Genomic DNA, 15,502 nt, shown 5'->3' with positions numbered 1-15,502 from the left:
ATGGTGTATATGGACCACATTTTCTTTATCCAGTCTATCAGTGACGGGCATTTGGGTTGGTTCCATGTCTTCAGCAACCAGTTTCAAATGTTGCTCTCCATATCACAAATTTAAAAACATGATTCTTTGTTGTTGTTGCTGCTGTTTTTAACTGGACAACCAGATAGGTGGAAATCACGTGGGGATAATGTGAGCCTCTCTCTGTGTGTGCAGCTAGCAGTAGAATAAGCCTCTGCCCTGAGCCGAAGACTCCCCCAGTGCTTTTCTTTATTATGTGGTTAAGCTTCCCTCTGAGCTTGCAGTTCTCTGAATTCGTGAGAAAATGTAGACTTCTCTGAAAATTGCAGAGACAGGAAAATTGTGTTCACATGTTTGTTTTTATTATCTGGAATTGTGTATTTTCTGAATGGCGATCCTAAGCCAGTTGGAAAGATCCCATGGTCGTTTATGTCACCCCTCTGCAGGCTGAAAAGTGTAAACGTCTAAACAACCAGATTCCTTTCCATGAGTTTTTCAACAAGAGATTAGGTTTTCATTTCTGGAGCTTTATTTTCTTCCGCATAATTAGCCAAATTTGTCAATGGTTAATCAGGGAATTGTGGACAACAGAGAGGGTTCTGCCTCTTTCACGCCTCAATGAGGAAAAAGGTCAAGGTCTTCACACTTTCAGAAGGTGACTCATTTTGTGTGCACCCGTGGGTACCATGGGGACAAAGGTTTTTTCTTTTATAAGTAACGCACAGTTATCCCCATAAAGCATGCCTACAGGTATGCTTACAAAGCCTGACAACTTCTTCTCATAACGTTTAAACGTATGAGAAATTGTACCTTTCCTGGTGCTTTATTTTTCCTTTTCTGTAAGGTTTCCAGATATCTTTAGGAACACCTAAATTCGTGAATTAGCACAGCTGGGCAGCAAGAAGGAACACTGCTATAATACAAACATTTTTCTTGTAAAAATCTGTTTGGAAGATCCCGGACTGATGAGGATTTGTTTTATAAAAGATGTTTCCCTCAGGATTATGTGACTGGAAACCTGGCTCAAAGCATACTTTCATGATTTTCTTTTGCTTTTGTCTGAAAGAGTGGTTATAACATGCAAGTTTTTACCTTGAAGCAGTGTGCGTAGTTAACTCATAAACCAGCAATATCAGTCATCAGGACCAAAGACCAACTCGACCCCCACTTCCTCCAACTGCATTTTATGGCAGAAACAGAGGCTTTGTTTTTTGTTTTTAATGTTTGCTTTTCGAGACCACCCTCCATGAACTGCTTTATTTCTCTTAAAAATGCGTTTGGAATTCTCCCAGTAATTCGCAGAAGAGTGTGAATGCTTTTTGAGGAAGTTTGATTAAAATGTGACCCACTTCAGGAGCCGCCTTTGTGGGGGACCGGGTTCCTATTTCTGCTGCCTGAATCATCTCCATTCATCCACTTCCATATCACTTTCCATGTTCTCTCAACTGTTTCACTCTTATGAAATCCCTGTTCTCCAGGGGCATATTGCAGTCTTATTTTTTCTTAACTCTATTTCTTTCTCTTTCTTTTTGCTCCTTTTTCCTCCTCATACCTTTCTTACTTCTCTGTTCATTAGTCTGACCGTTCCCTTTTCTCCAGACCACCCCAGTCTTCCATTGCTTCTAATTAGATTTTTATATGATCATTTAAAAAATGATTTTATGGTTCCTGTTCAAAATGTATTCTCCTCCACTTTTCTCAAGTCTCAAAACAGGTACACTTAGACCATAAAGACAAAGGGAACAGCCACAATGCATTGAACTCCATCATCTTCTCTAATGAGCTTCCAATGTGCTACACGTGGTCTGAAATACATGACCTTTGACTGGCTGCTGTTCTAGGGAGTGCATTGATTCTGTTTGTTTATGTGCTCATTTTGTTTAACAGTCTTGATTTTTTTCTGCTCCAATAATCCATGATTCAGCAGAAAGGTTAAACTCCTTTTTAAGGGTTTTCCAAGTGGAAATGGAAGCTGGTCACTCATGTTGAGAAGGTTGTACAAAGAGATGGTTGGAGCTGGGGTAAACTTCTAGATGGAATGGAGATGTGGGGGGCCTGGTGGGGATGGGGGTATAGAGTCTCAGCCTAAAGTGTTTGGACTGAGAGACCCTGGCGGTGTTCCAGAAGCCCCAGAGAGGCATTAAGAGAGACTAAGTGCATGTTCACTCTTGGCAGCATAAAAGGGAGACCCTCAAGGCGACCAAGTATGTGGAGCTGGTGATTGTGGCGGACAACCGAGAGGTAAGAACCTTTTGAAATTTCTCAGTATGGTTGTTGAGAGAAAAAAGAAAAAGGACATGTTCTGCAAGTTATTACTTGCTTTAATGAACCTCGTTTTCTATGTGCTCTTAAAAGCAGTGGAAACAACCCATTGAAACAATGGTTTTCTGATTTTATAAAGTATACAATATTAAAAATTTATTTGATCTATAAAGTAATGGCAAAGCCTGCAGGAAAAAAAAAACAGAGTTGCCCTATAGCTAAGCGCTCCAGACGAGGAGAATTAACTGAGGGGAATGACAGAAGGCTTTAGATTATATCCTAAGACATTTTGGGGAAACGTTTAGTCTTTAAAATGGCACATTTAAAATAATCGCATATGTCATTAATCAAAATGAATGAATGAATGAATGAAGGCTATAGAGACACAGCAGAAAAATCCTCCCCTCTGAGCTATGGCTTGATACTACCTCCGTTTTTTATTTTAATTAATTTTGAATTAGTTTTTCTAAAGATTATCTTCTCTGTATTTACTTACTGCCTCATTGGCATACATGAATTGGGTGATTGGGTAATATTTTCTCATAGACTCTTTCAACACATATGAATGAAACACAGGCTTGATTATTTTTCAGAAAACGATTCCCGTTCTGGAAGGTCAGATTAGAGAGGGGAATGGGAAATTTGTTGATTTTTTTTTTTTTTTGTCTGTTCTCCTCTGGATTGTTTGACAAGTTGCCATGAGCTTCTATTACTTTTACTTTTTAATTTTTAAAAACAAATACAAAGAAAATTTCTCAGGAAGTTAAAATCAAGTCGATGATATGAAAAATGGCTTTGGACTGACTTCTAGTTGTCTGTTTCCTCTTTGCCAAAACATGTCACTGCCTCCATCATTTATGAGGCTGGAAAATTGCAGAAGTTGCTGTCTTGAGAGCACTTGGCTTAGGCAAATTTCAGGGAATTTCAGGGAGTCCCCAGCCGGGAAAGATATTCAGCAGGATGCAAGCTCATTTCACCATGAACTGTGGAGGGTCCCCAGTGGTTTGTAAAATCCCAAGACTTCACATTTCCAGGAGCCAGGAAGATGAGACATGATTGATATTCTTGCTGGTATTAATGCTGACATTTAAAATTGTTAAGTTTCAGAGGCAAGGAAAAGATCTGGAAAAAGTTAAGCAGCGATTAATAGAGATTGCTAATCACGTTGACAAGGTAAGTTCTTTTTCGGTAGTTAAATCATTCAGATCATGTAAATGTTTGGAAATGAGATTGGGGGACCTCATCTGACTTAGCACGAAGACGAGATTCTGCCTCTGGGCCTTGGGTTGGAACTGTTTCCTGTCCTCTGAGTGTATAATTCCTGGGTCATGGGGCAGCTTCAGGACATGCCAGACCACAGCTGTCTGGACTTTGGTGGTCTTGGGGACATGTCTTCCTCCAGGCTGTCTTCTGGTCAGGTGGAATACCAGTGTGAGGGTGTTTTGGACTTCCCAGTTAGCTCCAGAACCCCTACAGAGTTCATTGATCCTTTGGATTGCTCCTGAGCCAGCCTCTCCCAGGTCTCCCGATGACAGATCCCACAGGCCCCTGCAATCTGTCCCCATCATTGCAGGCCTGTACCAATGTAACCCTGAGGGTGGGCTTGCATTTCTAAGGGATCCATAGGCTTCACTGTCCTGGAACACAGGAGTTGACTTTCAGCTCAATCAGCTATTGGAAAATCCCTTGCTAAGAACAAATAGGTCAGAAACTCACCTTTCACAAAGATAATTTCCTTGCTGGAGGAGCCCCTGGAAACTGGGTCCTATTCCTGGGGTACTTGTTCACTAACTGCTCCTCACACTGTGGGCCGGCAAAGAAAATGGCAGCGTTCTCTGTGTAAACCACCTGTCCTTCCTCAATGCATCCTGCTGGAGAGGATGTTGGCTGTTTGATGCTGATGACCCTCAGCCTAAAATAGGCTTCTTACAAGTCCCACATATTGGAGTTGCCCTGGGAGCTTCTGAAAGCATTGCTGCTTTCAAGGGGCAGGGCAGGGGAGGAAGTTAGACCTCAGAATTTTCAGAAGCTCCCCAGCAATTCTCATGTGCAATGTGGATGGCAACCGCTGTCCTAAAGCAGCCATAGTCTCTCAGGAATACTGAGTCTCTTGCGTGCGGGGACAGTGTGAGAAGGCATCTGGTCATGGCTGAGCCTTTCACAGCCATGGTCCTCTGAAACAGCAGATTTTACACACAGTGGTTGGTGAGGGTGCCTCACTCTAGCCTTGTTTACAAGCCATCTTATTCGATTTGAATTGCATTTTCTAAGTTTTCAGAAAAATGAAGGCAAAGGCCCTTCCAGAAATTCGGCTGCATGTTGCAAGGCCTTATGCCCTCTGCATCAATAATTCAGAATGAATCAGGTGTGGTTCTTCCACTTGAGAACGTCAAGGCTGGTAGGGAAGCAGGCATGCAACCCACATAGCATGTCCAAGGCGTTAGGAACGATCCATGCTATGAATGGAGGTTTATGGGGATGCAGAAGAGGATCACTTACTTCTTCCCGGGACCAGGGAGTCTTTGCAGGGAGAGGATCCTGAAAGGTAAGTTCAGTTTCACCATGAGCATAGCAGAAGAGGAAGTATGTGTGATGTGGACATGTATGTGTTTCGTGTGCATGTACATGCATGTGTGTTCCTATATGTGTTCATGTGTGTGTTCATACATGTGTGTGCCCTGCATGCATGTGTGTTTGTGTACATGCATGCTCATATTGTATGCAAATGCATGCATGCAGAGCTAGGGCAGGAGGAGATGAAGCTGCAAAGATTCACAGTGCTCAGGGCCCCGGTTGTTCTACAAAGCCATCTTGATGTTATTCTGCAGTGAATAGAGAGCTAGGTGAATGTTTTTAAGCAGGGGAGAGACACATGGGATGGTAGAAAGATATCCCTGCAGTTAGTGTGAAGGGTGGAGTAACCAAAGACAAACAGGGCTGAGAGGAGCCTATTGCATAGAAATGATAAAGGCCTGACCGGGAGCCGTGGCTCACGCCTGTAATCCTAGCACTTTGGGAGGCCGAGGCGGGCAGATCACGAGGTCAAGGGATTGATACCATCCTAGCCAACATGGTGAAACCCTGTCTCTACTAAAAATACAAAAATTAGCTGGGCGTGGTGGTGGGCACCTGTAGTCCCAGCTACTCGGGAGGCTGAGGCAGGAGAATTGCTTGAACCTGGGGAGCCGAGGTTGCAGTGAGCTGAGATCGCGCCATTGCACTCCAGCCTGGTGACAGAGCGAGGTTCCATCTCAAAAAAAGAAGAAGAAGAAAAAGAAGTGATAAAGGCCTGACATGACCCGGGGCAGGGGAAGTGGGGATGTGAGAAGGACGAGGACTGAGAGATGCTTGAAGGGATGTGTTTCCTGATTACTATTTTTACCAGTTACTGTGTGTCAGGCTCTAAGTGCTTTGCATATGCTCTCAGGTACGTGCTATTGTTCCTATTTTTAAAGCAGAGGAAGCTGAGATGAGCAGAGGTTAGTCATTTGCAGGACGAGGGATGAGTGCTAGTCTTGCTGAACCCCAGCGGCAAGGGCTCTTGGCTTTGACTCTACTCCACCTGCTGTGAGTCAGGACCTCATGATGACCAAGCAGAGGCTGAGGGCGAGTGGGAGGCCATGTGACCCCAGTTTCGTTGGAATGGAGAGGCAGGTAGACGATGCTTCATACCCAAGGAAAGCAGGAGCAGGAAGAGGAGTTCTGAAGGGCACTCTGAGCAGTCAGAGATGTGGGCTTGCCACTCAGAGAGAGGCTATGGCTGCATGGAACTTTCTGGAAGTCAGAAAAACCCACATGGCCATTGATATCCTGGGATGGTATTGCCCTTGTCCACCTTTGAAGTAGGTCAAACTCCCTGGCAACCCCTGCCCGTTGATGTGTTTTCAGTAGTTACTCTTTGCAGATTCAACTTTATCCCAAAGCCCAGGTGCGGGAGAATCCTGGTGAAAGGCAAGTCCTGGCAAGGGGATGAAGGGTGGATCTTAGAGGAGACATCGAAGATAGCGCGGCAGTTAGAACTGGACCTCGGTCTAGGCTGGACATTAGAACGCCTGGAGGGGAGTTTGTTTGTCTATTTGTTTATATGTTTACTTTTAGAAATACTGATTCCCACACCTTGGCCCAGGGATTCTGATTTGATTGACCTGGCGCGGGGCCTGGGTACAGATATTCTCCAGGGTCCTCCAGTTATCCTAACATGAAGCGGGACTGAGCCACGGTGGCCTGGAGGGTGGAAGGCTTAGGTGCCTGAGCTGGGAGCGCAGGTGCCATTCTGAGGCAAGAGAGTTGGATTGTTGCCCGGGAGGCCTCGGGCTATCCTCAGACTGTCCAATGAGGAGAGAACACGAGTTCTTCTTAGACCTCGGGAGCAAAAGGAAATGATAAACTATATTAAACCCAAACTGGAAATTGCTGAAGCCCCATTTTTAAAAAGGGATGTGTTTGGGTCCTCTGTGTTTGTATTTCTTTACATTTATTCTAGGTTATATCTTGCTTCAGTTTGCAAAACCAAAAATGAGCAATTGGGGGTTTGTTAATAACTCATACTGGTAATTAGAAAACACCGTGCCTTGGAAAAGTCCTAACGGACTCCTGGAGTTTGCCAGCCTGGCTGTCCTTGTGTTTCTGGCAGGGAGAGAGCCGATTTGCTGAGCACACAGCTACCCCTGGCCCTGGCATCCCTGTCCATCCCCAGCAGATAGCAAAGACCTTGGAGGAGATACCCAGACTCCCTGGGAGACTTGGTGCTTCCAAGTCTATTAACAGATGACTCCCAGCTCTGTTACACAATTCTCAATTTCAGTTTTTCAACTCTACAAACGAAAGTGTCTTATCCCAGAAAACAATGACTGTGCCAGTGGCAACTTCCTCATTTGCTGAAGTCTTGGCTCTCCTGGACCATTCTAAATTAATAACGGCTGGCTGTATGGAGAAAGAGGACATCCCAGACTAGAAGACAGAGGAGTAGTTTAGTGACGAAGGTGACATTCTGGAATGTTCAGGAAAGTCCCCCGTAAGCAAAACACAGAAGGCATGTTTGACACTCATGCTTCCAGGCCAGATGCTGAGAATTTTCCCTGGGTCCTCATTACATCCCCACAGGAGCCCGGGGAATGCACCTGCCAATGGAGCTATCGTGGGGTTTGCATCTTCCACACTTCGCCTCCAGTCTGTCCTCCTTATTCATTAGGAAGCTAGTGTCAGCTGCAAATTCAGGGAACTGCTTCTGAAAGGACTCATTGCCTATGTATTTAATTTCTTTTTTTTCTTTCTTTCTTTCTTTTTTTTTTTTTTGACAGAGTCTTGCTCTATCCCCAAGGCTGGAGTGCAGTGGTGCCATCTTGGCTCACTGCAACCTCCACCTCCCAGGTTCAAGCGATTCTCCTGCCTCAGCTTCCCGAGTAGCTAGGATTACAGGCATCCACCACCAGGCCTGACTAATTTTTGTATTTTTAGTAGGGATGAAGTTTCACCATGTTGGACAGGCTGGCCTCAAACTCCTCACCTCAAGTGATCTGCCTGCCTCAGCCTCCCAAAGTGCTGGGATTACAGGCATGAGCCACCATGCCCAGCCTCTGTATATTTAATTTCTTAGGGTATTTTCACTCATGTGACAGTTTTCTTTCCCTCCTGTCCCAAACCAGTTGCCTGAAAGATGCAGTTTCCCTCATTAGACCCCAGGGGATTCTGCCTCACTGTTTCTTCCCGAAAGTCTCCAGTGCAGTGTCCCTGGACTTCGTATATGCACCACTGCTTGGCAGTTCACTCTATTGGAGTTAACTGAACTGACAGCTCAGTGTGCTATGCCTTAAGCTCCTGGTGACCTCTGAGCATTTGGGTAGCAGGGGCGAGGGCATCCTAATCTTTGCTCTCTCTGCCACTGCCAGCCCAGCCCACAGCAAGAGGCAAGCAAATATTTGTTACTGTTGTGTAAACAGGTGAATTGCTTCAGCTGGGTCTCTGACTGTGTCCACATATGTTCTGGGCTTTGTAAGTCAGGCAGGCAGCTGCCAAGTTCCATGTGTACCGCAGAGGGCCGTGAGCTTCTCTCTGGGCCTGGGGTCACAGTGGGCCATCTTGGGAGGGAGTCTTAGCGCTCACAGAAGACGGCAGTGTTACCTAGTGGTTTCAAACATGAGCATCAGGGTTAGCTGGCCTGTGTTCCAACCCCAGCCATGGAGTCACAATCTTAAGTCGCCTGACTTCTCCAAGCCTCCTTGTCTTTGACTATAAAATAGAAATAATAATAATTCTAAACTCATAGAGTTATTTTCAGGATTAAGCCACAGCACAGAAACCGCCGTGGCATCATGCCTGTGATGTAGTAATGCTCACTACACATTAGCTGTGGTGGTGGTTATTAGGAAGAATCAAAAGGAACCCGTCAGCAGCCCTGGAAAGAACTTTCACAGCAGGCAGTAAAGGCATCATGTATGATGACTTGATGTGAGTTTAGCGTATATAACAGTCAAACAATGGCACTAATTTTGGAGAGGGGAGATTGTCTGTTATATTACTACTAAGTATGAAATCTGTTCTAAGGATGTGGTTTGAGAGGCCTAGTAGGTGGAAATGCAAAACCCATCATTATCATGAAAAGCTCCTTGATTAGGAAGCAGCAAACCTAGCACTGAGGAATGATGACAATTAGTCCTTTGCAGACCTTCGTTACTGCCTCCATGCAACACTCCTGGGAGGCAAACCTAGTGTCTTCTTCCCAGATGACAACCCTGAGCCCACGCAAGGTGTCTGACTCCGAGGACGTCTCTTAGCAAGCTGGTATACGCGTCAGCATTGGATCACCTCCGTTTCTGCTTTCTGATCACTGTTACCTTTGTATATAATAGAACTGAAAATGTAATCTCTCAGTGAACAGCAGCCAAACATGTGCACTGAGAGTTCCAGAGCCAGCCAGGAACTTATTTTTGCCCCGGAAGCCTGGGCTGGGAGTTTGCAAGTAGATGGCGTGGGCCATGCAATTCTTGATTGAAAACAAACTATTGGACTGTGTTGTAGTCATGTAATTGTCTCGTTAACTCATTAATGTAATGTCTGTAATTGTGATCTGTTTGAAACCAAGTTGGACCAATGCAATCCGCATATATTCTGCAATGCAGTTTGTACCCCGGTCATATTCTCCTGCTAACCCAATGCTCACCAGATGACTGTGGGGACCAGCAAGGGAAAAGCTGAGCTTGCCTTATGTGGGTTAGAATCTAGGGTCAGATGTTCAACTTTGAGGATTTTCTTGTACTTTAGTTCACCATGTTGGAATAGTGCCTAACTAGCAAATGCAGAACTTCTATAAGTTTTGTTATTGGCCAGATGCTTCTAGCAACTGAGAATAGGACCTGCTTTTATCTGGTGCTTGGCTTTGGTTGCTATCACTAGCCACCCTTTTCTCCTTGGCTACCTGGGATCTCAGAAGATGAGGGCTTTCTCCCTGTGTGCTGCCTCATACACCAGGGGCATTGAAAGATTTGACAGCCAACCAGGGGACACCATGTCCTCGCCCCCTCAGCCATGAGTACAAAACCATCTCCTTGTCTATGTAATGCCTATGAGGACAGTGGGTAGGTCATACCTTTACCCTGACCACTCATGCTGGCCCTCTGAACTCCTATGAGACAAAGCCATCCCTTAGTCCCTGGAGGAGTTGCTTTTCTCTGCTCTGACCCAGGACGACCTGCCTGTAGGTATAGTCAGGTATGGGCTGTAGGCTGAGGTCAGGAACACCCAAAGATGGTGGGGGCAGGCAGGGGAGTGAGAAGTCTTGCTTTCAGTGCTGTGCCAGCTGCTTTGTTTCACAGGCCCTTAAAAGAGGAACTTCATTTAACAGATCTTTCCATGACAGTGCTGGCGAGCTAACTTCTGGCTGTTGGGAGGATAGTCATTAGTGTTCCTGAAGAAGGACTCTGTTTATGCCTTCGTCATTCTGAAAAACACTGACTTCTTCATGTCATTAAAACCTTCTACGTTGATTATAGGTGACAGAATATGATAGTGTTGGCCAAGGCTGAGACTTTGCTGAAAAATTAATACAGATTCATTTTCAGTAACTCACAAGCAGAACATTTTGCTCAAAATGAACACGTTATTGTCCTTGGCAGAAGCGTCTGAAAGATCCTAATTCACTTATTGTTTCACTCACAGTGGATATTCACTGGCCATCTTTAGCTATAATATACATCTGTATGCACATTTTAAATCACCAATGAATCATTTGAAATGAGTGCTTCCATACAAATGAAAGCAGACAGTACAAGGCTAATCACTTCAGCATCTAATTGGTCAACCTTCGAGAACCTAGTTAACGCATCACTTTGCATTAGGCACTGCAAATATTTCTTCAATTCCAACACCACAGGAACCAAAGAGCACAGAGATATTTTTCTTACCTGTGTCAGTAAACCTCAAATAACGCAAATCTGTTCTAATTTTCATTTCGAGTTTTCATTAACGTGATCCCAACTCCAGTGCCAGTTTTGCCTGTTTCGCCCAGTTTTACAGACCACTGAACATTCGGGTCGTGTTGGTAGGCGTGGAAGTGTGGAATGACATCGACAAATGCTCTATAAGTCAGGACCCGTTCACCAGCCTCCATGAATTTCTGGACTGGAGGAAAATGAAGCTTCTACCTCGCAAATCCCATGACAACGCGCAGCTTGTCAGGTAGGGAGTTCCGTCTTCTGTCTGCTTAGAAACAAGAGTGCCCTCGGCGAAGCCCCTAGTTTCACCTGTACAGCCCCGGGAGCTGCCACCTTTCTGCAGAGCACACTGCCTTGTATAAGGGGGCTTCTCAGCTCACACCAGGGGGCAGATGCCACCCTCACCTGAAACTGAAGGTCTGTTAGGAAAGTCTCCCTCTGAACACCCTGGGAAACCTGTCCCTCTACAGAATTTTCATTTCCTTCTTCCAGAACCTGGACATTTTATTCTGTACCAATTTTTCTGATTTTAGCTGTGATGTAAAGTTGTTCTGAGTAGCCTATTTTTTTGTTTTGTTTTTTGTTTGTTTGTTTTTGAGATGGAGTCTGTCTCTGTCGCCAGGCTGGAGTGCAGTGGCGTGATCTCGGCTCACTGCAACCTCCGACTCCCTGGTTTAAGCGATTCTCCTGCCTCAGCCTCCCGAGTAGCTGGGATTACAGGCAAGTGCCACTACGCCCAGCTAATTTTTGTATTTTTTTTTTTTTTGGTAGAGACAGGGTTTCACCATGTTGGCCAGGATGGTCTCGATCTCCTGACCTCGTGATCCACCCGCCTTGGCCTCCCAAAGTGCTGGGATTACAGGCGTGAGCCACCACGCCTGACCAAGTAGCCTGTTTTTAAAGATTCATCATTATTAGTGGAAAATGTGTGTTTATACAAGATCTAAGGACAGCACTTTGGGTGAATATTGTCAGATTCCTGGAGGGAAAAAAGACTTCACTCCTCCTCCTGTTGTGGCTGTGACTCTTTGGTTTTCTAGATGAGAGACTATCAGGAAGTATAGCACATTTACCTTGTGTTCCCTCTTTCAACCAATATGCATCGAGTACCTGTTAGGAACCAAATAGTGTTTCGGGGGCTTTGAACATCGTGGTGATCAACACTGTAAATCTCCCTGCTCTCAGAAGTCTCCACTCTACTGAGAGACAACAAGAAAGAGGACAGTTTCAGTGTAATCAACTGGAAGATGATAAACTAAGGGAAAGTATAGCTCTATTATAATTATAGCACAAAAATTGGTGGGATGTTGCAGATGCCTTTATACTTAAAAGGAACAATCTTACAACAATCTAAATAGGTATGAAGTAGATGTTTCTAGAAGCGACAATTATTTTTTATTATACTTTAAGTTCTAGGGTACGCGTGCACAACGTGCAGATTTGTTACATATGTATACATGTGCCATGTTGGTGTGCTGCACCCATTAACTCGTCATTTACATCAGGTATATCTCCTAATGCTATCCCTGCCCCCTCCCCACAACCCATGACGGGCCTCGGTGTGTGATGTTCCCCACCCTGTGTCCAAGTGTTCTCATTGTTCAATTCCCACCTATGAGTGAGAACATGCGGTTTTTGGTTTTCTGTCCTTGCGACAGTTTGCTCAGAATGATGGTTTCCAGAGAAGCGATAAATTTTTATTTAAATCTTTAAATACTTTGTGCCACTATTCTTTTGTCGTCATGTGGCTTATAGCAGAGAAAAGGACACCTTCTGGGACAGAGACTCTTTCCCTTGACAAACCCAAGGTAGCTATTGAACATTTGTGGAAAGTTAAAAAACCGGTCCTACCCCATTGTCACTTTAGAAAATGCCTATGTCTGAACTGAGGCTGTTGGCATTCCTTGATAATTTACTTTGGCCGTTTTCACAGGGTTCCCCCCTGCCCCCACCCTTGGATATTTGTGGTTGCCTCACATTTTATGCATTGATTAGTCTTGAACTACTAAAAGTACATTTTGTGTATTTCGAGTCAGAGTGTTTTGATATTTTTCCCAAATGGAGTCTGTCCAACTTGAACATCTGGAAATAAATTATTATTTTATGTAACCTTATTATTTACATACGTGTATAATTGTATCTGTTCATGTAGTCTATATAGATGTAAATAAAGGCGGAAATTTCTACTACTGTAAATATAAGTATAGTAGGATAGGTGGATAGAGAGGCAGGGAGGGAGGGAGGAAGAAAGGAAGGGAGGGAGGGAGAAGGTTCTATATATACTTACCACTTTCTGTTCAATTGACCATAACTAAAATATCTAACTTTTCAAACAATATATCTGTATACATACATGGCCAAGAGTATTGGTAAGTCATTTGACTCCTTTAAAGGAAATTCAACAAATACAACATTTTCTTTTTCACGCATGAGGTTGGAATTAACAGCACTTGTGTTCAACAGGCCCTTGGTGTCATTAGAGTCATAATCAGGTTAAGATTCCAGATAGAAGGACAACTGCATTGAAGCCATGAAGTCCCCTTCCAGAAGCTTCCTGCCTAGGTGCCAAGGTTTTGCGGGTGCTCACTTGTTCTACACTGGCTCCAGGGTTGATCATTTTTCTGCCTATTTCAATTTTGCAAGCTATCTCAGCAGGACATTTTGAAGGAGTTTTGGTGTCTGGCGGAACTGTAGTAAGTTATCCAGGAAAGCAGTTAAGCTACAGGGAAAATCTAGTAAACCATCTAATGCATTTCTTTTAGTTAACAGTGATTCTCTGTGACTATTTTCAGCCTTTCCATCAGCAGACATTGTTTAAATGGAGCAGCTTCCTACAGTCCATTAGGAAATAGGCAGATTACAACTCACAAGTACAAAAGTAATAACTGGTTGTCGTCTGAGTCTTGAAAACAAAACTCTAAAAGATGATGGAAACATGATGCAACTGCAGAAATAAAATTTTCAGGGAAAAAAGATAAAATCACATGTGAATATACCCTCATACAGCTGTTTTTATTTTTGCATATTTTATTGCAGGAATATCCAACAGAATTTTTAAATATTAGAGAATGCCCCCATTCTAATTTGATTAAAGAAAGTCCTCTCTTTTATTTCCTAGTGGGGTTTATTTCCAAGGGACCATCATCGGCATGGCCCCAATCATGAGCATGTGCACGGCGGAACAGTCTGGGGGAATTGTCATGGTAAGCCAAGGGCATCAGGAGCTGGTTCCCCTTGTTAATGATTCCCCAGGAAGTCACTACTTTTATCAGACTTTGTGAAGATAGATCCTTTCCTTTAATGCTTTTTAGATTTAACTCTGGTTTTACTCTAGCTGTATTTATAATTTTATATATCCCGAAGTATTTTAGGAACTGTTTAAAAGCAAATTGCACACAGGAAAGGTGGGCGTGTAAAGTATCTCAGCAGAGGCAAGCCTACCTCTTTTATGGAGAAACGTTTTCAACCGGGACTTTCCAAACCAGGAATTCCTCCCAGCACTGGGGTGAGCCAGGGCATTGGGGTTGCCCTCATCATGCAGCTGTTGGGACGCCCTGTGGTCTCACCAGACATTCCCATTTGAATTTTTTTCTGATGGTTCTGTCTCCAAGCCCAATGGCCCAAAGTCTGAGGTTTTTAGCTCTTTACCACTGCAAATGCTTTACATACCTTCTGGCCAGTATACACTTTGTCTTTAAAATAACCTTATTCTTGGAAGTCAGAAACCCAGGTTTATTGCTTTACAAGGATCATTTTGTCATGTATAAGCTATATATGTTTGGGGAAGGAAATACAATGGGAAGACTATTTGGGACTCGTTATGAATGTAGGAGGGAGGTAGCTTTGACAGGCTTGCCCAGCAGGGGGCGTGTGCTCCACTTCATCAGATAATTAAAGGAGAGGTTTTCACCCTATGTTGTCCCCACTCTGAAAATTTAGTGTCTCCTCCGCACCAGACCTCAGACAGGGAGTATCCTCAGAGACCATTCCTCCATCTCCATTAAACAAACAGAACCCTGCCCTCCCAAGAAACTGTGAATTCCTCCATGTTTTTTGAACAGAACATGTGTGAATGTTCGGTTGTATTACATGGTGGAAGGAGTCATGTTCTGCTGATGATTACTTTCTGTCCACATACTGCCTAACCAGATCTTCATGAATATACGGAACCAACATTTCCCTCCTCTCTGGGCTCAGAGAGTGGTCATTCATGTAAGCCTGCACTAAGGGTCAAACCTGCGTGGAGGGATTGCCCCCGCTTACTGGTTTCTGGCTTGAGTGGTGACTCCCTTGTTTTCTGTGGACCTGGAGGCCCTGCATGTGATCTCCACCATGGCAGTCCTTGGCGCGTTTGGTTTTTGTTGATGCCAGGTTCATTTCAAGTCAGATCCCAACTCTATTTTTACAGAGCAGACTGCACATTTTTAAGAGGCAATAATTTTCTGTTTCATGGTTCCATGGTCCGTTGCTACTGACTTTGCCACTTAAAGTTGGCATCATATTTTTTTTAGAGCTGAAACTCAGTTCTTCATAAGCATGGTAAGTTCTGCTGCTGTGCAGTGCTGAAATGGGCCTATAACCCATGTCACCATAGTAAGTGGCTTTCTTCAGGGCATGTCCCTTATTCTATTTCCACACAAGCATTTGATCAAAATTCCTTCTTTAGAAGGATACAGGGAAGCCTATTTTTTAAAAGATATATGAAAATGAATGTGGGAAATATAAGGAAATTTTGTGTAATGCAATAAGAATCAAGTGAAGACCAAAGTTAATTATCAGGAAATATGTTTTAG

At 44.0% G+C, this 15,502-nt stretch overlaps 1 protein-coding gene across 1 annotated transcript in view; it reads left to right on the top strand.

The window, feature by feature from the left end:
* Positions 1–15,502, top strand: part of ADAM12 (ADAM metallopeptidase domain 12) — a 377,462-nt gene that overhangs the window by 276,581 nt on the left and 85,379 nt on the right. The window contains exons 7-10 of the mRNA XM_050803714.1: positions 2,194–2,259; positions 3,382–3,453; positions 10,784–10,953; positions 13,828–13,912. Coding sequence (XP_050659671.1) covers positions 2,194–2,259; positions 3,382–3,453; positions 10,784–10,953; positions 13,828–13,912 — 393 coding nt within the window. The remainder of the gene's footprint in view (positions 1–2,193; positions 2,260–3,381; positions 3,454–10,783; positions 10,954–13,827; positions 13,913–15,502) is intronic.

This window comes from Macaca thibetana, chromosome 9, assembly GCF_024542745.1.
Source record: "Macaca thibetana thibetana isolate TM-01 chromosome 9, ASM2454274v1, whole genome shotgun sequence".
NCBI classification, from domain to species: domain Eukaryota; kingdom Metazoa; phylum Chordata; class Mammalia; order Primates; family Cercopithecidae; genus Macaca; species Macaca thibetana.
Note: the sequence above shows the minus strand (reverse complement) of the source record. Positions and strands in the feature narration are given on the sequence as shown.